The sequence below is a fragment of the Tetranychus urticae genome, chromosome 2 (genome assembly GCF_039701765.1).
Source record: "Tetranychus urticae isolate SD_2017Ah chromosome 2, NJAU_TeUrti_SD_1.0, whole genome shotgun sequence".
NCBI classification, from domain to species: domain Eukaryota; kingdom Metazoa; phylum Arthropoda; class Arachnida; order Trombidiformes; family Tetranychidae; genus Tetranychus; species Tetranychus urticae.
Window position 1 is genome coordinate 10,353,268 of NC_142959.1, and position 20,075 is coordinate 10,373,342.

At 34.9% G+C, this 20,075-nt stretch overlaps 6 protein-coding genes across 8 annotated transcripts; 3 read left to right on the plus strand and 3 right to left on the minus strand.

Annotated features, from left to right (window-relative positions):
- Positions 1 to 447: 447 nt before the first annotated feature.
- On the minus strand, positions 448 to 1,576 carry LOC107359727 (regucalcin). Its single transcript, XM_015926267.3, has one exon. The coding sequence runs from the start codon at positions 1,574 to 1,576 to the stop codon at positions 566 to 568; it is 1,011 nt and encodes a 336-aa protein (XP_015781753.2). The 3' UTR covers positions 448 to 565.
- Positions 448 to 3,906, minus strand: LOC107359724 (nudC domain-containing protein 1). The gene is made up of 2 exons (XM_015926262.3): positions 3,467 to 3,906; positions 448 to 3,385 (listed from the first exon to the last, which is right to left on the minus strand). The coding sequence occupies exons 1-2, from the start codon at positions 3,871 to 3,873 to the stop codon at positions 1,921 to 1,923; spliced, it is 1,872 nt and encodes a 623-aa protein (XP_015781748.2). The 5' UTR covers positions 3,874 to 3,906; the 3' UTR covers positions 448 to 1,920.
- A 334-nt stretch (positions 3,907 to 4,240) lies between these two features.
- Positions 4,241 to 12,775, plus strand: Cln3 (CLN3 lysosomal/endosomal transmembrane protein, battenin). Of its 2 annotated transcripts, none has more exons than XM_015926264.3 (9): positions 4,241 to 4,671; positions 10,691 to 10,846; positions 10,917 to 10,995; positions 11,064 to 11,200; positions 11,293 to 11,378; positions 11,438 to 11,817; positions 11,890 to 11,958; positions 12,022 to 12,312; positions 12,370 to 12,775. In XM_015926264.3, the coding sequence occupies exons 1-9, from the start codon at positions 4,637 to 4,639 to the stop codon at positions 12,502 to 12,504; spliced, it is 1,368 nt and encodes a 455-aa protein (XP_015781750.1). In that variant the 5' UTR covers positions 4,241 to 4,636; the 3' UTR covers positions 12,505 to 12,775. The 2 variants fall into 2 exon arrangements, with proteins under 2 accessions (XP_015781750.1, XP_015781751.1); XM_015926265.3 differs by lacking the exon at positions 4,241 to 4,671 and adding an exon at positions 10,357 to 10,419.
- A 441-nt stretch (positions 12,776 to 13,216) lies between these two features.
- Positions 13,217 to 14,274, plus strand: LOC107359728 (uncharacterized). Its single transcript, XM_015926268.3, has 2 exons — positions 13,217 to 13,429; positions 13,494 to 14,274. The coding sequence occupies exons 1-2, from the start codon at positions 13,242 to 13,244 to the stop codon at positions 14,173 to 14,175; spliced, it is 870 nt and encodes a 289-aa protein (XP_015781754.2). The 5' UTR covers positions 13,217 to 13,241; the 3' UTR covers positions 14,176 to 14,274.
- Positions 14,275 to 14,514: 240 nt separating this feature from the next.
- LOC107359729 (uncharacterized) lies at positions 14,515 to 16,425 on the minus strand. 2 transcript variants are annotated; one of them, XM_015926269.3, is made up of 4 exons: positions 16,281 to 16,425; positions 16,078 to 16,112; positions 15,605 to 15,716; positions 14,515 to 15,188 (listed from the first exon to the last, which is right to left on the minus strand). In XM_015926269.3, exons 1-4 carry the CDS (start codon positions 16,308 to 16,310, stop codon positions 14,688 to 14,690), a joined length of 678 nt encoding a protein of 225 aa, XP_015781755.1. In that variant the 5' UTR covers positions 16,311 to 16,425; the 3' UTR covers positions 14,515 to 14,687. The 2 variants fall into 2 exon arrangements, with proteins under 2 accessions (XP_015781755.1, XP_015781756.1); XM_015926270.3 differs by lacking the exons at positions 16,078 to 16,112; positions 16,281 to 16,425 and adding an exon at positions 15,791 to 16,052.
- A 1,589-nt stretch (positions 16,426 to 18,014) lies between these two features.
- On the plus strand, positions 18,015 to 19,381 carry LOC107360110 (fatty acid-binding protein). The gene is made up of 4 exons (XM_015926737.3): positions 18,015 to 18,156; positions 18,226 to 18,401; positions 18,570 to 18,668; positions 19,199 to 19,381. The coding sequence occupies exons 1-4, from the start codon at positions 18,084 to 18,086 to the stop codon at positions 19,253 to 19,255; spliced, it is 405 nt and encodes a 134-aa protein (XP_015782223.2). The 5' UTR covers positions 18,015 to 18,083; the 3' UTR covers positions 19,256 to 19,381.
- The last annotated feature ends 694 nt before the right edge of the window (positions 19,382 to 20,075 follow it).

A 20,075-nucleotide genomic window follows, 5' to 3' on the forward strand; every position in this document is an offset into this window, starting at 1 on the left:
TCTCCCTCTTCTTGCCCACTACACTTCTTGTTCCTTGGCTTGCCCATTCAGGGTATTAGCTTTATCATCATCATCTTGAGAGTGAATCAGTCAGTTCCTGTATGTTCTTGGCTCATATTCCTGTTGTTTGGCCGTTTATTGACTTTTAAGTCAGTTGCTTGACCCCACTTGTCCTCTTGTTGATCCTCCTATACCTTAACCTTGAATGTATCATGTACTTTCTTCCCGGTTACAGGTTGATCAGATCAGTTTTCATCCATGAACTTTAGATTATCCTTTTAAGCACAAAATGGTTTTCCATTGTCCTTGACCTCATTACTGAAGTTCCCGTTCCTAACCTTAGGTTGTCCGTTACTCATCATCAATACACACAATTCATTTTGAAAAGTTACATGTTTTTGACACAATAATCAGGTTCTGATAGAAAGCTCTTTTTGTGGTTCTACATGCATATTAAAGTAAATTTTATTGATTGATTTCAAGTTATAAAACATTCTTAGTAAAAATTTTATCGAGAATGACAAAAATATTTTTACAGTTGAACAATTAAAATAGTCAACAGTGTTTAAGAAACAAATTTTTGTGCTAAACCTTTACCCTTTATTTCATTATTTATAGAATGGATCAAGTAAAGTTTTCCAGAATCTGGTTCAGTCTCTGAATGAGAAGATGTAACATAAATTTTGTTCAGTTGAGGTCCACCAAAGGTTAACGAAGTAACTTTGGAAGCAGGAACATTAATTGATGATTCAACTTTTGCTGTTATTGAGTTGATCTTGACCAATCGACCTCCACCATAAAGAGCAGTCCAAATGAAATTGTTAGCATCAACAACCAAGCCATCAGGATATTCATTTGACTTGAAATCAGTGTGATTTTTAAAATCAATGAAAACTCTTTTATTTGATAAGGTTCCATTTTCATGATCATAATCAAACACATATATTTTCTGGTCCTCAGAATCATTGAAATAGAATAGTTCTCCATCAACAGACCAATCCATACCATTGGACAGGGTAAAACCATCAGCCAACTTCTTCAGCTGATTACCTTCAAGACGATAGATTGATCCTTTGCCTTTAACAATTCCTTCAAATTTGTTAGATTCAACAACTGACCCTACGATTAGTCGACCGCGAGAATCACATTTTCCATCATTAAATCTCTCTTTTCCATCTACGTGTGGAGGTAAAGAAGACAATATTTGAACATTACGAGTAGCCCAATTGTATTTGGCCACTTTTTCGTCTAAAGTTATCAGAAAACTTTGACTGTCATTAGCGTATGGAATAATTAGGGACACTAATCTGAAGCCGAGAGCATGAATATCTTTTGTTCCGTCATTTAATGGTGAACGAATTATGGTTCCCTTGAAAGCATCAACATAATAAATGGAATCACTTGTTGATTCATAAAATGGTCCTTCGCCCAAATCACAAACATACTCAGAGGCAATTGACACGGAATAATTTTCACTGTTAGCCATTGGTCTTTCGGCATAAGTCTTGATTTGATCTGTAAAAATTGGTTTCCACAGGGAGAATGCAGTAATTAACAAAGTAATAATAACACTCATATTGATTATCAATATCGATGTTGAGATGAAATTCACTCAAAACTTGTGATTTAAAAATGGTTCGTTTATCTCACTCAAATTTCCTCTCACATCTCATCAGTAAATCCACTTCTGCTATAGCAATAGTTATCAAGGTAATAAGTCAAAGTCAATTTTAATCAATGATTAAATATCAAAATTAGAGGCATGAACCACCAGCAGGTCAAGTTGTCACACTCAGATCTAGAAGATAGCCCTGAATGAGGAAGAACAGAGTTTGATTATTTTAATTACATTTTTTATTGATCATAGATTGATTTTCCTATTGAACCCAGACTAATAAAAATAGGTGCATTTCATGCTTCTTAAAAATTTACTTTGATTGAAAAGATTTTCTTAGAACTGAGAACCACTAAATATCCTTTGAACGCAATAGCGCCCAAAACCTTTACAAATTCACAGCCAAGATTAATGACCTTTTGTTTGGCAATCTTTGGTCGGACACCAGCTTTCCTATTAACCACTCCTTCACATAGAGCAGGCTGTTTATAAATATAAATATGATTGTTTGAATCTGCTATGAATGCATAATCAAAATCAGGTGAACAGTTGAGGAATTTTTTCGATTCTTTAGAAGCTTGAACATAGCCAAGAGCTGAGAAAGTAGCGATATGTTCAACATGAAACTTTGATTTCGCTTTTGGTTCCCATATCAGTGCATCGATATCATGGCGTAACGCAAAACAAGGTAAATGGTCAGCATCAAATTTACGAGAAAATAACCATTGATGTCCAGCTAGGAAAGCTTGATGAGTCAAATTTTTTGTATGACAATTGTATCGGAAAAGAACCAAATCTTCACTAACTTCATCACATTGCTCATTACCAGTTAATGAGGGAATATAACTAGAAACGGACTTTAGTCTATCAAAGCCACTCAAACCACAAGCTAAGATGGATAAATCTTGAAAAGCTGCAGATCTCTCTGAAGTCATTAATTGAAAACCTTGCTCTTCTCCTTTGATTAATTGGCACCATATTTGATCATCTTGTTTCTTAATCAGTGTTATTTGTAGATTTGATACATTATCTTTTGTAAAATCCTTTGAACTTTTATCCAATGTCCAAGTACATTCCCCACGATCTATTTCTTGCCAAAGTTTTTCCTTGAATACTCTCTCCCCACGGATGTAAATTTCCATCTCGTCAATTCCGAAATTGACTTTTATTTGATTAGCTTCGATATCCAATGGTAATTTGAAATCAACAGTGATCTCAGAATCATTTTGATAAAAGACATACATATTTCCTTTATCTTGGTCAGAATCCACGTTAGAATCTTTGGTTTCCGGATTCACAGGTTCATCTTTACACGAATCAAAAGAAGTTTTGAAGTGCTTTTCTGAGACAATTGTGAGGTGAGTGTTCTTGTCTTCATGGTCAATTTCGATGTATGAAGGGTATGATTGTCCAGTAAGTTGATGTAATCTTTGAATCGACCATACAGATGATTCTTCTGATTTCAGTTTATTCAGCTGTAAAAGATTCAACACACATTCAAATTTTTCGTCGTTATTTTTGTTGACAGTGAGTATAACAACTTCCAAGATATCATAATCGTTTTCGGACCGGTAATTTGCTGTAATCAGCTTAGCTGGACAGGGGAATTTTTTAGCAGTTTTCTGATCATTATGGCAACATGATCCAAAGGATGTTTCATCGCTTAAATTAAATGAATTAATGACTTTCCAAGTAGCTGGTTGTGACTGTCGATCTCCAGTTGAGACAACCAACAATTTTAAAATTCCCTCTCCAAGTCCCTCGGTTGAGCTGTTCAAGAAATATGGAAGGGAACGATTTAAGAGAAATTAAAAAGTGATATAAATGCATCTAAATAATAGTTTGACTTACCATTGAGAAAATAAAATCAACGCAATATCTTTAGACGGGAATAGTAAAGTAGTAAGAGAGTCATTTGATTTACTTTGGCCACCATCAGTCACCTCAAATAAACACACTGGAGGAGTAATTTGGTCTTTAAGTTGGTCAATTTCAATTCTCCATATTTTGAAAATACTGTCAATGTAGTAACATATGGGGTCATCATCGAAAGGATCGGTAAACAAATAATTGAAATCTCTAGAAAAGGCTGAGAAATGAAGGTAGCTATAAAGCTGTTTATCTTCTAAAGTCAATTCATCAACTGGATCATTTAAAGGCACAGATTTAATATCAACCTCTTGAGTTGTTAAATAATATGTTTCAAACTTAGAATCAATTAAATGACGATTAACTTTTAAATCTATAGTTTGTGTCATAATTATTATTGAATAATTTGTCACATGTCAAAAATGAGAAACTATTGAGTTACCAAGGAGACATGTGAAAACCTCTTTTCAAATGTTTTGATTGGAAAAGCGCCGATCTTAACTATCAATTAACCATGAATAACATGATATTTGATCCAAGTTATAAAATTTCAGCGTTAATAAGCTATCACATAGATTTAATAAATCTAATTGTTAAACAGCCCACAAAAGATCTCATTTTGAGCGCTTTTCCAACAACTTGAATCAGCAAGCTATTCATCATTTCATCATTTCAGAGTTCGACTTTTCTTTTTCCACAATTTTATAAAGTTTGCTCAAAATTCTGGTTGATATATTGCAAGCACTCAATATTTCATTCAGAACATTTGAGTGAAGTCTCTGCAAAGGCTCTTGAGTTTGGCTCTGTCCCTAATCATTCCTTATATAAATCATTTACTATTCCTGATTTACCTTAAATTAAAATAAGTTGAAGACGATTTTTATCAGAACCACACCTCAGCTACTTGTTTGCTGAATCAGATTATGATTGCAGAAACATTAATGATAGTGAAATGAGTTTCTACTGTGAAATACAATGAGAGTAAAAGATATAATCTGATAATGTAATTAACCATTTGATACACCTCTATCTATGTAACTGTTTTACAAATTCAACTCTAGAAAATATGTTTGAAAATCATCCGACCTTCAATTGAATGTTGTTTGATCAGTCATTACATTGCATATGTATCTTCAAATTTCAACATAAAAAATGGACTTGGCTAATGATGGAACCAACGATGAAAGGTAAATAATAACTTTTGATAATAACTTCCAATTTCCAGCTATCATATTACCATGATAGATTAAATTAGCGAGAAATCACAGTTCAAAATTCATTTTAATGTCCAAAAATAATCAGTTGAGTACTCTTGGTTAATTATCTGTAATTCACTAAATAACTTGTCAAAAACACAACAAAGATTTTCAACTTCAAGCCTTAAAGATTTAAATTTTCTAGTGGATAAATTCATAATGTAAATTGCTGATGAATTGTGTCCAGTTTAAATCATTCAAAAACAAAATCATAATTTTAAAACTTGAAATTTCAATCCATGGTATCCATGGTGATTATTAATACAAGTTTCATCATCTGTTGTTTACTCAGTTACTGATCTGTATTGATCTTTATTTGACAATTCAAATCATTTATTTTTGTCTAATATTCTTAACTTGTGATGATGATTAACTTCAATAAAACAAACCAAGCACAAAAACTTAAAACATATGTTCCTCTCTCTCTTTCAACCTTCGCCACTAGGGCTTTTTCAATATAACTCAATGCATTACAATTGTATCTTTCCAATCAAAAGCAGGTAACCCTAGCGGTAAATGTAAACGTGAAATATTATACTTTTAACTACGCACATTTCAACCATTGTATTTATATGTTTATTATGATTATTTTTTATACTGAATTTAACTAAACCATTTGTACCCTGATATTCCTATGTCCCATGAGAGACATATATACTCCGAACTTTTCTCTAACATTATCAATAAAGTTTGACTTCAACTTTCAACTTTGCCTCTTCAATCCCTTGTGCTGCCCTCTCTCCTTCTTACTCTTCACTCGAAACCGAGAGGTTTTAGAATAGTAAGATCCCTCCCCTTTCTCTCTTACTTTTCACTTTTGGTTCATCTCCATAGAAAAGTAAGTTAAATCTTCCTCTTTTGACTGTTAACAGTTGTGAACGGTCACATTTGGCGCAGTCGACAGGATCTCTTCTCCTGTTTTTCATCAGACGTATCTCTTGTCTCCATCTATCAGCCGACTTTTCCAGCCTAATTGTCCTTTGGTGGAACAGAACCCCCCTAAAACCAGTTTGCCGACCCAGCTTCCTCCGTTCTTTGATAACTCCTCAAGTTCAAGCTGTTGAAACTCCCGCTGGTCCTTCTGCTCCATCTAGTGGTCTAATTTAACCTGGTAACATTTAACTTTAGCCGAGAACAAAATGGCATATGATCATATGGATACTAACCTCTCTGATCAAATATCCACAGATCCAGATGCCCAAAGAGACAACCTCGACTCGAACCCAATCACAAATCCAAATCAACCAACCCATCCACCCTTGGGTAACCAACCAAATGGTCGTCTACCAACATTAATCCGTAATCCATACCTCCCGCCTACACCAGCAGTTCGATTCCAAGACCAAAATAGGAACCGTTTATCCACTACATCACAACTAGACACGACTATCGACCAACCAACGCAGTACATAACCTTACCACAGAAGAAGGTTCTCAAATGTTACACGGGCGAACCATCTGGCATCCGCATCCAAGCTTGGTTAGTCCTGTACGAAAGACATATCAACACCAACGATCCATACACCCTTATCAGAGACTTAGTCTACAGCCTAGACAAAGAAGCTCTAAGTTGGTACGCCGAGGAAATCGCATCTGAAGAGCATGTTGATTGGAACGCTGTCAAATCTTTAATGATCACTCGCTTCGGTTCTGAATTTAAGGACCCACTTCTCGAAGCTCAACGTATCCGTCTTGAGCGTACAGAGACAGTGACTGAGTATTATCGCCGCAAGATAAAACTCCTCCGTGAAGCAAAATTGGCTGAACATCAAGTCATCTCTCAACTAACTTCTGGTTTACCCTTTGCTTGGACTCTCCATATGAGCTCTGGACGCCCTCGTACACTCTCTGATTGGCTCGAAATAGCCACTGAAACCGAAATGCGTTACAAACAAAAGGAAAAATTCCTAACAAAGCAACAACCAAAGAAACCCGCTGCTAAAACATTGGTCGCCGCACCTCCACATAACAATAGCCGCCCTCGTCAATCTGCTGAACGCCGTCCTCCAGTCTGTAGGTACTGTGAAAGACTTGGTAAAAAGGAAAACCATTGGCATCGTGAATGTCCTAATCGTTCTCAAACCAGTCAACCTCGACCATCGACCCACACTGCCGAGGAAGAACTCCATCCAGATGACCACGGAGACGTATGTTTCGCTAAAAACATATCTCCAATACTGAAATTCATCGATATCCCGCTAACAATCGAAGGTATTTCCGTCGAAGCCTTCATTGACACCGGTAGTACAATCAGCATTATGAGTCTAAAGACATGTAAACGACTCAACCTTCCTATCAACAATAAACAACAGATAACCATCAACCAGTTAGAAGGTTCAACCAAGAGTGTTGGATACACTCTCGCCTCAACTACCATCCACAAAACAACCAAGACGATCAAGTATCACATCATCTCCAACTTCCGCTATCCAATCTTAATCGGTCTCAACACCAGTATTGAATTCGGTCTTCACCTTAACCTAGAAGATAAGACTGTCAGCATTCGATCTCCAGAGACTCAAGAATTAGTAACCCTGTTAGGAGAAACACATGAGAAAGATCAACTTGCCGCCCTCATCGAAAAACATAAATCTGCCTTCGCCCAAAATGAAACAGACATTGGCCGCATCACCGTTGCCAAACATCGGATAACCACTATTAACCATCCTCCAATTCAACTCAGGGCCTATCGTCGTCCTCAAGCCGAACTTGATGAAATAAGTCGTCAAGTTAAAGAATACAAAGAAAAAGGATTGGTTCGCGATAGTGAAAGTCCTTGGGCCTTCCCAGTCACATGTGTACCAAAGAAAGATGGTGGTACACGACTCTGCATAGATTTCCGTCGTCTCAATGCCCTCACCATAGATGACAAGATGCCGCTGCCACGGATCAATGATGTCATTGATCGTCTTCAAGGTAGTAAGTACTTCTCGACACTTGACGTCAAATGGGGATATTGGCATATTGAGATGGACCCAGAAAGCATCGAGAAAACTGCTTTCGTAACTCATGAAGGACACTATGAATGGCTCGTCATGCCATTTGGTCTTAAAAACGCCCCAGCAACTTTTCAAAGAATTCTCCAAAGAGTACTTGGTTCTTTACTCTACAATGGCGCAATAAATTACTTAGACGACATCATCATCTACAGCAAAACCTTCTCTGAACATCTTCAACTCTTAGAGAAGATCTTCACCCTTTGCAAGGACAACAACATCAAACTAAAGCTGTCTAAATGCGACTTCGCGCAAAATGAAGTTGACTATCTTGGATACATCATCAGTGAAGAAGGAGTTAGACCATCCAAACAAAAGGTCAAAGCTGTTGAACACTTCCCTGTTCCAAGTAATGTCAAGGAAGTTCGTCAATTCTTAGGACGAGCAAACTATTACCGCCGCTTCATAGACAAGTTCTCAACCATCTCTAAACCATTAACCAGGCTCCTCTGTAAAAACATCGCTTTCCACTGGAAAGATGAACATCAAACCGCTTTTCAAATCCTCAAAAACAAGTTAATCAATGAACCCGTCCTCGCTATTTACAACAAGGATGAACCGTGTACCCTTTACACTGACGCTTCAAAGATTGGTATTGGAGCTACGCTAGTTCAAACCGACAAACATGGTCTTGAACATCCAATCGCTTATTTTTCCAAAGCACTCAACGAACACCAAGGCAACTATACCGCATTTGAACTTGAATGCCTCGCAGTTGTAGAAGCTGTGGATCACTTCGAAGCTTATCTCAGCCTACCATTCAAAGTCATCACCGATCATAGTGCATTGAAATGGCTCCTCACGCTCAAGAAACCCAAAGGAAGACTCTATCGCTGGAGTATCAAGCTCTCTACTCGATCCTATGAGCTATTTCATCGAGCTGGCGTCTCTCAACAACACGTTGATGCCTTATCAAGAGCCCCAGTTACTTTCCTCATCGATGCTGATGAAATCAAACAACATCAAGCCACCACTGACTTCTCTCATATCCAACAATCTTTCAAAGTGGATGGCATTGTCACCGTGAAAACCCGTGGTTCCACTCGAGCTATCATTCCACCATCACTCCGTAATAAAGTCTTACAGCATTTTCATGACGATTACAGTCACCCTGGGAAAAACAAGACTGTAAAACTTATTACTCGTTTCTATTGGTGGCCTCATATGATCTCAGACATCAAAGCTTATGTCGATTCATGCCGTTCATGCCAGCTTGTCAAGCAAACCCATCGTCCAAGTATTGGTCAAATGATCCTCCCTTCAGTTGATCTCGAACCTGGTGATCTCGTCGGCCTCGATACTATAGTCATGGGACCTGCAGCTGGTAGTACTCGACACAAGTACATTCAAGTCTTTATCGACCATTTTTCACGTTACGTTTGGGCCTTTCCCACAACCACCAACACATCAGCATCCGTAGTAACTCTCTTAGACAAATTGATTCAATCTGGTATTCGCATCAAAGCTATTCTAACTGACTGTCACAAGAACTTTCAAAGTACAGTCTTGAAACAAGCTTTTAAACGCCACAACATAAAACACATCTTCAGTACTCCATATCATCCACAAACCAACGGTATTGTCGAACGCATCAATGGAACTTTGATGGTCAAAGTTAGAGCTGCTTTGCAAGATCATCCTCATCGTAAATGGACAACGCTCTTACCAAAGATTGTCACTGACTACAACAATACTCCGCATGATATCACTGGTTATGCCCCTGCATATCTCTTCTTTGGAACCGATCCAACTCCGACTTTCTCCGGTCAAACCAACAATCTCCGGGAAGCACGAGAATTAGCCAGGTCAAGGACACGTACGGAACAAGAAAGAAGGAAACAAAGACATGATGCTAAACATCCCGTCGCAAACTTTGAGATTGGATCCAAAGTACTCAAGGAAGTACCATTTAACCATCCATCCAAAACTAAAGTCACAGCTAAGTATACAGGTCCATACTATGTCATCAAGAAGATCACGGACGTAACCTACATCATCTCGGAATCACTTTCAGGAACACCAATTCAAGCTCATTCATCCCAGCTCAAGCAGTTTGTTGATAGACAACAAACTCAAATTACAGTGGGCGAATGTGATGATGATTAACTTCAATAAAACAAACCAAGCACAAAAACTTAAAACATATGTTCCTCTCTCTCTTTCAACCTTCGCCACTAGGGCTTTTTCAATATAACTCAATGCATTACAATTGTATCTTTCCAATCAAAAGCAGGTAACCCTAGCGGTAAATGTAAACGTGAAATATTATACTTTTAACTACGCACATTTCAACCATTGTATTTATATGTTTATTATGATTATTTTTTATACTGAATTTAACTAAACCATTTGTACCCTGATATTCCTATGTCCCATGAGAGACATATATACTCCGAACTTTTCTCTAACATTATCAATAAAGTTTGACTTCAACTTTCAACTTTGCCTCTTCAATCCCTTGTGCTGCCCTCTCTCCTTCTTACTCTTCACTCGAAACCGAGAGGTTTTAGAATAGTAAGATCCCTCCCCTTTCTCTCTTACTTTTCACTTTTGGTTCATCTCCATAGAAAAGTAAGTTAAATCTTCCTCTTTTGACTGTTAACAGTTGTGAACGGTCACAAACTAATTATATTAATAATTAAGTAACTCCATCACGCTGCTAAAATTTTTAAAATCTCCAATGGTAAGCTAAAGCTTTTTGACATTTACTGCCAACAACATGTTAATTTATTGATCCCTTCCCTTCAAGTGGTTTTTGATTTTATTTAAGTTATTTGAATTTAAGTGATTGTCTCGGAATGAAGATTGAATTTTAGATCATCTCCTTTGCCTTGGCCAGTCCAATTTGTTCATTACAATTGTGATCTTAGCGATCTATATTGATACTGACACCATATTGCAGTGTAAATCCGACATTTACTCATTTATGTTTATTTATTTATCAATACGGACAGAGATGCCCATAAGAAATCTGAGGTATTCCATATCTCTGGAAATCACCTTAGTCAAGGTGTAATCAGCAACACAACACCTGAGCTTCCCACTGGTCAGCCAGCAGTACCGAAAAAAGTAAACAAAATGCAACGATTGAGAAATAATATTGGATTTTGGTGAGTAACAACATTATTGATACCATTTTGATAAATTGAATAACCAATTTTTTCTAACTTTTTCTTACAGGATACTTGGACTGTGCAATAATTATGGATATGTTATCATGTTATCTGCTGCATTTGATATACTTAGCAGGAATTTCAATGTATGATGGAATTTACCGTAAAGCTATCAACTAGTGTCTTCATTGTCATTCTCTTGTATTTTATTTAGGAAAATGAGGACAAGAAAACTGATCAAGATGACGAACCATTTTGTAATCCCATGTCTACTGGAGCTATTTTAATAGCTGACATCATTCCATCACTGTGCATAAAACTTTTATCACCTGTTCTTCCATTAGGAGCAAAGTTCGTATTCATTCAAATGTTTTAATGCATGTCATGTATTGCTAATTAATTTGAATGATCAAGATTTGATTGTAAAATTCTGTTTTTTATAGCTTGAGAGTTATTCTCGTGGTTATATTCTCAGTATTAAGCTATTTGATGACTGCCCTCTCATTTGCTAGATGGGTTTCATTTTTAGGTTTGTTGTTTCAAACATTCACTATAACACTATTTATTAATGATTTTTATCATTTTTAGGTGTAATTTTTGCATCGGCTTCGAGTGGCTTGGGTGAAGCAACTTTCCTTTCATACAGCTCGAGATTCAGTGATAGTGATACAATATCCTTTTGGTCATCAGGAACGGGAGGAGCAGGTCTCATCGGGTCAATTTCATATGCTGGTCTAACTCAGCTAGGTCTTTCACCGCGAGTTACTCTTCTTGTAATGTTGATTGTACCAGTCATTATGGCAATCACATTCTGGATTGTATTAGCGCCTCCAAAAATTGATGTTGCTACTATCACTCCACTAATGCAACCAAATGAACCATCTACTGGCGATGAAATAATTTCATATCAAACTGTCAGAGAACCCGAAATCGGACTGACTTTAAGAGAAAAATCTATTTTAATGAAGGTAATTTCAACAACACAGTTTATGCTGTTTATATCAAAATTGCATTCTAACTATAATGTTTGAAATTTTTAGGGCTTATTGGGCTTCATGATTCCACTTGCTGTAGTTTATTTTGCTGAATATCTCATTAACCAAGCATTGGTAAGTGAAATGAGAAGAGTTAACGAACTATCTATTGAAATTTACCTTTTTTTATTATCAAAGTTTGAACTTGTATATTTCCCTGGTATCTGGCTAAGTCATAATGAACAATATCGCTGGTATCAAGTTGATTATCAATTGGGTGTCCTGATTTCTCGATCATCTGTCAAATGGATAAAAATTAAAGCCTTATGGATCCTTCCTCTGCTCCAAATCATTAACCTATTATTGGTTTTCGTCGAAGCCCTTAAAAATTATCTGCCAAATATTTGGATAATGCTTTTGATCGTCTTTTATGAAGGCCTTCTTGGTGGAGCTGCATACGTTAATACATTTGACCAAATTTATCGAAAGGTTAGTTGTTTTTCGTGCATTTCCATGCTTTTAACTTTTCATTTTCACTTTTTTTAGTATGAAGATAGAGTTCGTGGTTTCTGTTTGGGAGCAGCATCTATTGCCGATGCTTTGGGTATCACATTATCTGGATTCTCGTCTGTTCTTCTACACAATGTTTTATGTGATATAATATCCAAAAAACAACGTTAAATCATCTACTGGCTAAGCATTGATTGTTTAATCGATCTCATCTCTATCACATATTTTTCAAAAAGGATATCAATCAAACTCTTTGAATTCCGAGATGAAAGACCTCCAATGTTTCGTTTTTATTGCATACATGTTTTTAAAAACATGCGAAATTAATTTAATTTACTGGTCAAAATGACAATATTAACATGAGAGCGTCAAGATCTCAGTTTTGTCCATTTTATCGATCATTGTTTTTATTTAAAGTTAATAAAACAAGCGGAGCCCTCGATCATATTACAACTAATCTTAAATTTCTTTCCTCTGTATCCACAACAAATTCAACTTATATTATTATTATTTAAAGACTCAAATGCTCGATGAAGACTATCGTCTATGTGAAAAACTTGATAAAATAAAATCAGGCTTCACAACAAAATGAAATTTTGAAGTTTGAACTTTGAAAGCGATTGCATCAAAAACCTTCGATCAGAGAAATTTCCTCGAAAGACAATTTTCCTTATCCTTCCAATCCAACAATCAACCATCAATACCAACAATAAGCCATATATTGTGTAGATAAAATGCGATAAATGCTGTACATTTTTTCAATTTAAAATAGTTTATATTTAACTTGAAGTAAGCTTACTAATAATAGTTACCCAACAACTTTTCCTATGGAAAATAAGACGAGTTTTGTGTGAGAAGACATGTGTAAAAGTTGTTGCTATCAACAGACATAGATCTATGTATGAAAAATGTATTCAATAATTTTTATCTTGTTAATTGCTAGTTTAACTAAATTTTCCCATGAATCGAGCAATGATTTGGGTGAAATCTTGGATCTTACCTATCCAGTGAATAATATAACTCTTGATTGGGCCGGAGACAAGTTCACAATGAATATAACCAGTGGATTAGCAAAAATTGACAATACATCTTACTGGTATGTAATACTTTTTTTCTTGGCTCAATTTACAATTAATTTATTTTCATTATTAACTGTGAAGGTATCAAATCGATACATTTTGGACTCCTACTCACCTTGGTACACATCTCGATGCTCCTTGTCACTTTGGTAAAGATAAATGGGGTGTCTCTGATATTCCCATTGAAAGACTTTATCAAAGACCAGGTTATCTAATGGATATTTCAAATAAAGTCGGATCCAATAACAACTACGTTGTCACTGGTGACGATGTAAACGACTGGATTGAAGCAATCGGTGATTTAAAACCAGGAGCAGTTATTTTGATTCGGACAGGTTGGTCCAAGCATTGGCCTAATAGACAGAGATATTTTGGGATAAAAAATGTTGGCGGTTCCTTTAATTTTCCAGGCATTTCTACTGATGCAGTTAAGATGCTCATTAAGAGAGGAGTAGATTTATATGGCATCGGAATTGAAGGCCCTTCCGTCGACAATGGGCCAAGTAAAGATTTTTCTACTCATTCACTTCTTTCTGAGCATAATATTTATGGTCTAGAAAATATTGGCCCCGCGATAAAACAATTGCCAAAAAAAGGTTTTCTTATTACTTCACTTCCAATTAAAATTGATGCAGCCAGTGGATCGCCAGTTAGGATTGTTGCTCATCTAACTAACGCAAAATTATCTATGTATTCATTTGAATCTTATGTTATTGTAATTAGCATAATTACAATCTCAATAATCTTCTATTTGAGGTCATAATTCAACATTGATACAAACCCTGATACAAAATTTTTATGCAAGTCAAAGTTCAATCGTAAATTGTGAATAATTTGAATAAAAACATGACTTTAAAATTTGGAGGATGAGTTGACTGTGATTGGAGAATCTGTCTAAAGATTTCATCCATCATCATTAAGATCAAGCAAGATTCTGTCAAATAATATGGATTGGGACAAAAAGGTGTCGATTTTCAAGCTTTCGATTCAATGTGGATCCATATCAGTCAACTTCTATTAGAACTGAACTTGATTAGACACAAAAAAATTGATGATGAATAGAAAATTTCGATCTTTCCAACACGAAATAATGGCACAAATGTTATAGTTGGGAAACATTTTAAGATGAAAGATTTTGGATGATATACCATTAAGGTAGATTACAGATAGAATTAAAATTCAAACAAATGATCAAAATTTTGTCATAGCTCTAATATTATTAAGCAGAACGATGTTTGATATAAAATTATGTTGTTAAATATACAATCCAAGAAATCATTTTCGTAACCATAAGTCGAAGTCAAGTTTATCATCATATTCAAAGCCAAATTTTTCTTTCATTGCTTTTGCTAATTTTTTAACTTCCTCTTGATTGTCAGTGGAAGATCTAATTAAGCCTCGTGATGTACATGGTTGAGGTTGAAGTTGATTGTTGAAGGTTAAATCGTCTACCTCATCAGCTAAATCCTCTGGAAGAGATGAAATTATGGAAGATGATTCAGATGTACGAGTCCATTGAAGTATTGGCCAGTCAATATTGCCAACTGGAGAGTTTTGAACAATTGAAGTGTTTAAGTTTTGGCTTATTTGTCCAGGTATGTTGCTTAAAGCGTCTTTGATCGTCTTGAATCCTTGTTGAACTAGTTGATTTGTTTGCTCCAATTTCTGACTTAGCAATTGATTAGTTGCTTTCAGTTCATCATTACTTTTCTTTAATTCACGGACAATATCGATAAGTTGTTTAGTATCCGATGGGGATTCACGTGTTCTATCTCTCTGAAAGTTCAAATGAAATACATAAATTAGTAATCGTGGCGGAGTTTTCAACCAAAAGATGATCCAGAAAAACAAAAGTTCAATAACCCTGGAAGTATGAAATCTGACCCTATTTGAAGTTGAAATTTTTGAATATGAAAACAAAAAACTGAGGCTAATGAAAGTCAAAATTCAATAAGAGATCACTTGGGTAACAATAGTTGGGCATACTAAAGATTAATACCATTGTTTCACTGAAAATTTCACCTCCACACCAGTCTTCACCCAAATTATACAAACATTATGTTTGAGTAGGATTAGATAGGGATCTTTAGCTATCGGAAAATAGAGGCTCAGCAAAACTGAATTGATATTACATAAAATTAGACTAAATTGAGTAACAATGTCTTCATATTTCAACCTCAACAATAGCTTACCTCATTTACTGGTTCCTCTACCATTAAAACACCAGATAAAGACCCTGCTCCGTTACCAAAAGGTCGAAAATGCCTGCTTTGAGCAAATCCATACGAATGTTCCGACCATATGCTGTAATTTAAGAGAATAGGATTAGTTCAGATTTCACAAGAGGAATAGAAGGTCGGGATCAACAAGATACTAACTGAGTAAGCCCTATCATTAGAGAAAGAAACATTTATCATCAGTCAAGATGGATAAATGCTTTGATATTGTTAAACACTGCATAACCTAAACTTGGTTAGACAAAGATTAACCCTAACAATAAGTGATTCAGGTCTAATACTAATTGTTGATACAAGATTGTTGATGTAAGATAGTTGACAACAAAGACATGGACTATTCAAACAAAACAATCACAGATATTATAGTAAAATAATGAGGAACCCAATGTTAGTGGTTGTGGTTAATTTGGTAATGAAAATTTACTTACTCTGATTCTGGCCAATCATGTTTGGAAGAATTTGTCTGTGGAAAGAATTGAGAAATTGTATCAACAATAAGAAACAGTGAAAGAAATAAGTGACTGAACCCAAAACAAAAATGACATTTGGAGGGTCAACAAGGGCCAACAGTGAAAGAAGGTTCACTCAACTCACTAAAGCCAGGGAAATATATCTAAATGGTTCCACTTACCTCAGGATTATTGACTGTAGGAAAATTCATAATTATTAACAATTATTAACCAGGTAAAATAATAACAATCAATTTGTTGGATTATAAAAAAATGAATGATGATTAACAAAACATGGAAAAAGATAGCTGGTTGAGGTTAATGGGAAGAAGAACATAACCCAGAAGCGTAAAAAAACAATCTTCAACTGAAGACTCTAACTCCTCCTTAAACTGAATAAAATCACGTTCGCAATATTTTCAACAATTGATTGCTCATTTTTTATATATTTTAATTGAAGCTGATTGTTTATACATTATTTGTCAATTGCAATTTCAATCAATCATATGATCACTAAATAATAAGTGTTGATAAATGGAATAATAAACAGGATTCTCAGGCTTTCTTTGTTGCATTACATTATCAGTAATATTCACAGATCACATTCAAGGTCAAAACCGGCTACTGTTATCCTTAATTGTAAATCCAGTATCTTTTAACTCATTAAATTATTCACACAACAATCAACTTGGCACTCATAAATCAAGGAAACAATCAATGATCAGAGTGAGAAAAAAATGCCCACAAAGTACTATAAGCCATATGATCGCTTATAACTTGACTCACAGCCAGCTATTCAAAACCAAGAGCTTTCTTGACGTGATTAAATTGTAAATTTAATCATCTTTCTAAATCATTTATACAACCTAATTTTAATATAAAATTCGGTCAAAAATTGCCTAAAACTAAGATTATAACTATAATCCTGTTTACCAGATCAGCTTCATTAAAATGTAAATGCATTCATAAGCCGTAATCCAAGATTATCTTATTTGTAGCAAAACCAAAACGATTTCACCGGTAAATTCAATAATATTATATGAATGTAATTTATTAATTTTACCACAATTTAGATGCAATTTAGAGTTTCCACAATACGATAATCAAGCCAATTGTAATACAACAGGTATTAACAATGGTAATTGCTTTCATCTAAATGTACAACTTAATGGGCTTTATTACCGGTAACTATAAAAAGTTGATAGTTTATTAAAATTATTTTATTAAATCTCTATCCAAATAAGCATTATCGTTGTTTATCAAGGATAAATTGCTACGGAAACATGAGCAACAACCAGAAAGCGATCCTTTAATAAAGTTACCAGATAACCAGGATTAACCCAAAATAGATGTCATTTGATTATTAAACAAATGAATGGCTAAACCTTGGATTCTATAACACTTGCAGCTTGCTTCCAGAAATGACCAGATTTTCTGGTTTTACTTTTGCCATAGACCAAAGATTTATGGGTTTGTACAGTAAAAAAAAGGTCTGGATAAGTGAAGGGTTTTGTTGGGATGAGAAAAGGCTCGTTTAGACCCAAATTGGTCTGTTTTTTTCTCCCATTTTTCTTTGTCTTTGCCTAATCTTCTTGCTACCATCATCACGTCCATCATCCTCATCATCTTTGTCGACGTCTTGCTCTTTCCTCTTCCTCCTTCTTGTAGACCTTATTCACTCCTTTATGCGCTGCTTAACCAACAAGGTGAGAGACTTTGTACATAATCACTCTGATTAGACGGATTCAGTCTTTTTCAGCCAATTTTTCAAGTTATCATCCATTTTTATCAATCATTTTTTCACATCAATCTTTTATTGATTCATCATCAACTTATCATCACTCATCCTTCACATTGTAATCATCATAATTATCATCTTTGCCTCTTCATCAAGCTAAAACTTTTCATTATTTTACCAGTTTCTTTTCAGTTAAAGACATACATAAAAACTGTGATTTACTCAACCCACGAATCCAATAATCAAAATGTCGGACGGTTTTGTTGGCGATTACAATCTTGTTACAAGTGAAAACTTTGACGATTTCTTGAAAGCTTTAGGTAAGTAATCATTTAACCCATTTTATAACAAAATTAAATAACAATTTACTAACAACCAATATTATTTAGGTGTTGGTATGATCCTTCGTAAAACCGCTGGAGCTCTTAAACCATCTTTCCATGTAGCCAAAGACGGTGAAGATGCTTTCACTTTTAAATCAGTTTCAACCTTTAAAACAACTGAAATTAAATTCAAATTGGGTGAAGAGTTTGAACAGAAACGAATGGACGGAGTTTTGTGCAAAGTAAGTTAATAAATCAATATAAATCAACTACTAAAAATCAATAACAAAACAGCCAGAAACCCAGACAACCCAAAGATTGTTAACCCACAATTTGAAGGCAACTTCTGGTTACTTTTGGGTTAAACAATCTCAGCCATTTCAAGACTCTAATCTAATTTCATTATTCAGTGTGTAATCACTCAAGATGGAAATAAATTCATTGAAGAGCAAAAAAGTGACCCACCAGCAAAAATTGTCCGGGAATTCAATGGCGATGAGCTGAAAATTGTAAGTAAAACCAGACTCCAAAGGTTTATCGATTAGAACCGTTTCATAATTTGCAATTCAATTGATAATCAAATTGATTGACTATCGACCATTTTATTGATAATTTAATTGCTAGTTAAATCGAGGGTTCAACAGTCAACTTGAATACGCCTCAAAAATTTGCTTTAAAATTGAGCTTCTTTTCATTGCTGGAAAATTTCAATTGTTGGCTTTTTAAGGTTAACCAAATCTTTTCGTTAATCAGTTAATCATTCAATCTGAAGATGAACTGAATGCTGATCTTTAAGTCTAATTGATTCAAGTGTCTAATAAAAATTTAATAATCGCTGATATTGACTTGTTAGACCACTCAGCAATTGCTATCAATTACGTGTTATATTAAATCAGTTAACCATCATTTATAGCCACTTGAACAGCCAATTGAGCCTAAAATTATCAATCACACATTCAATTGAATTGTAGACTTGAACTCACCCCATAAATCACAATTGATTAACAATTAACAAATCATTTATTCTGCCTTTTCTCAGGTTTGTACATGTAAAGATGCTGTTGCAACCAGGATTTACAAGAGAGCCACAAAGTAAACCATCAACAACAATTAGATCAATCTGGATTGACTTTGAATTGAATTTATACAATTGAATTAAAATTTTTTAATATTAATGAAAATTTAGACTAAAAGTTGACAATAAAATCAATTAATTTGCAAATCGCATTGTTTTCATATTCATTACAACACTAATCTTGATAACTTTAGCTATTAAAACAATTTTAGGTAAGGTCCTAGGATTGGTAACACTGGCGTGGCTTCACAAGACTTTTAAATTTTTATCCAATGGAATTAACTCTGAGTTTCTTGGTGAGTTGAAGTTTTATTGAAACTCTTAAATTCAATAATATTAAATTATAGTTGATTTTGCTAGTTAGATCGGCGAAGAAATTAGAGTCAACCATGCTTTACTCACTTGCAATAATAATGATTAACCCGTCAATATGCCATAGTCTTCTACCAGAAAAACCAGGATATTATAAAGTAATCAGTCATCACTTTGTCACCTTCATTTCCTTAACCCTTCAAGCACCCTTACCCTTTACTTTTGTTAACTGCGTTTTCTTGTTTTATTTTTTATTCAAGACTGTCCATGATCAACTATTATTAAATATCAATGAATTTAAGAGTGTCAATAAAACTTCAACTCACCAAGAAACTCAGAGTTAATTCCATTGGATAAAAATTTAAAAGTCTTGTGAAGCCACGCCAGTGTTACCAATCCTAGGACCTTACCCAATTTTATTATCAGATCCAGACAATTATAAGCTCAGACAAGATTGAATTAAACTCTTGTAATTGATAATTTACATCAAGTTCAATGAATAGCAATGGCAGTTAATGAGTGCTTTTTA

Bases quoted from the DNA above. Each gene is read 5' to 3' on its own strand.
- LOC107359727 (XM_015926267.3), bottom strand. From the start codon at position 1,576: ATGAGTGTTATTATTACTTTGTTAATTACTGCATTCTCCCTGTGGAAA.
- LOC107359724 (XM_015926262.3), bottom strand. From the start codon at position 3,873: ATGACACAAACTATAGATTTAAAAGTTAATCGTCATTTAATTGATTCT. The intron at 3,386-3,466 runs GTAAGTCAAACT...TTTCTTGAACAG, and splicing joins TTGATTTTATTTTCTCAATG to CTCAACCGAGGGACTTGGAG.
- Cln3 (XM_015926264.3), top strand. From the start codon at position 4,637: ATGGACTTGGCTAATGATGGAACCAACGATGAAAG. The intron at 4,672-10,690 runs GTAAATAATAAC...CAATACGGACAG, and splicing joins GATGGAACCAACGATGAAAG to AGATGCCCATAAGAAATCTG. The intron at 11,201-11,292 runs GTTCGTATTCAT...TGTTTTTTATAG, and splicing joins GTTCTTCCATTAGGAGCAAA to CTTGAGAGTTATTCTCGTGG.
- LOC107359729 (XM_015926269.3), bottom strand. From the start codon at position 16,310: ATGAATTTTCCTACAGTCAATAATCCTGAG. The intron at 15,717-16,077 runs GTAAGTAAATTT...CTTAAATTACAG, and splicing joins CATGATTGGCCAGAATCAGA to CATATGGTCGGAACATTCGT. The intron at 15,189-15,604 runs GTAAGCTATTGT...TTGAACTTTCAG, and splicing joins TAGAGGAACCAGTAAATGAG to AGAGATAGAACACGTGAATC.
- LOC107360110 (XM_015926737.3), top strand. From the start codon at position 18,084: ATGTCGGACGGTTTTGTTGGCGATTACAATCTTGTTACAAGTGAAAAC. The intron at 18,402-18,569 runs GTAAGTTAATAA...TTCATTATTCAG, and splicing joins TGGACGGAGTTTTGTGCAAA to TGTGTAATCACTCAAGATGG. The intron at 18,669-19,198 runs GTAAGTAAAACC...GCCTTTTCTCAG, and splicing joins ATGGCGATGAGCTGAAAATT to GTTTGTACATGTAAAGATGC.
- LOC107359728 (XM_015926268.3), top strand. From the start codon at position 13,242: ATGTATTCAATAATTTTTATCTTGTTAATTGCTAGTTTAACTAAATTT. The intron at 13,430-13,493 runs GTATGTAATACT...TTAACTGTGAAG, and splicing joins ATTGACAATACATCTTACTG to GTATCAAATCGATACATTTT.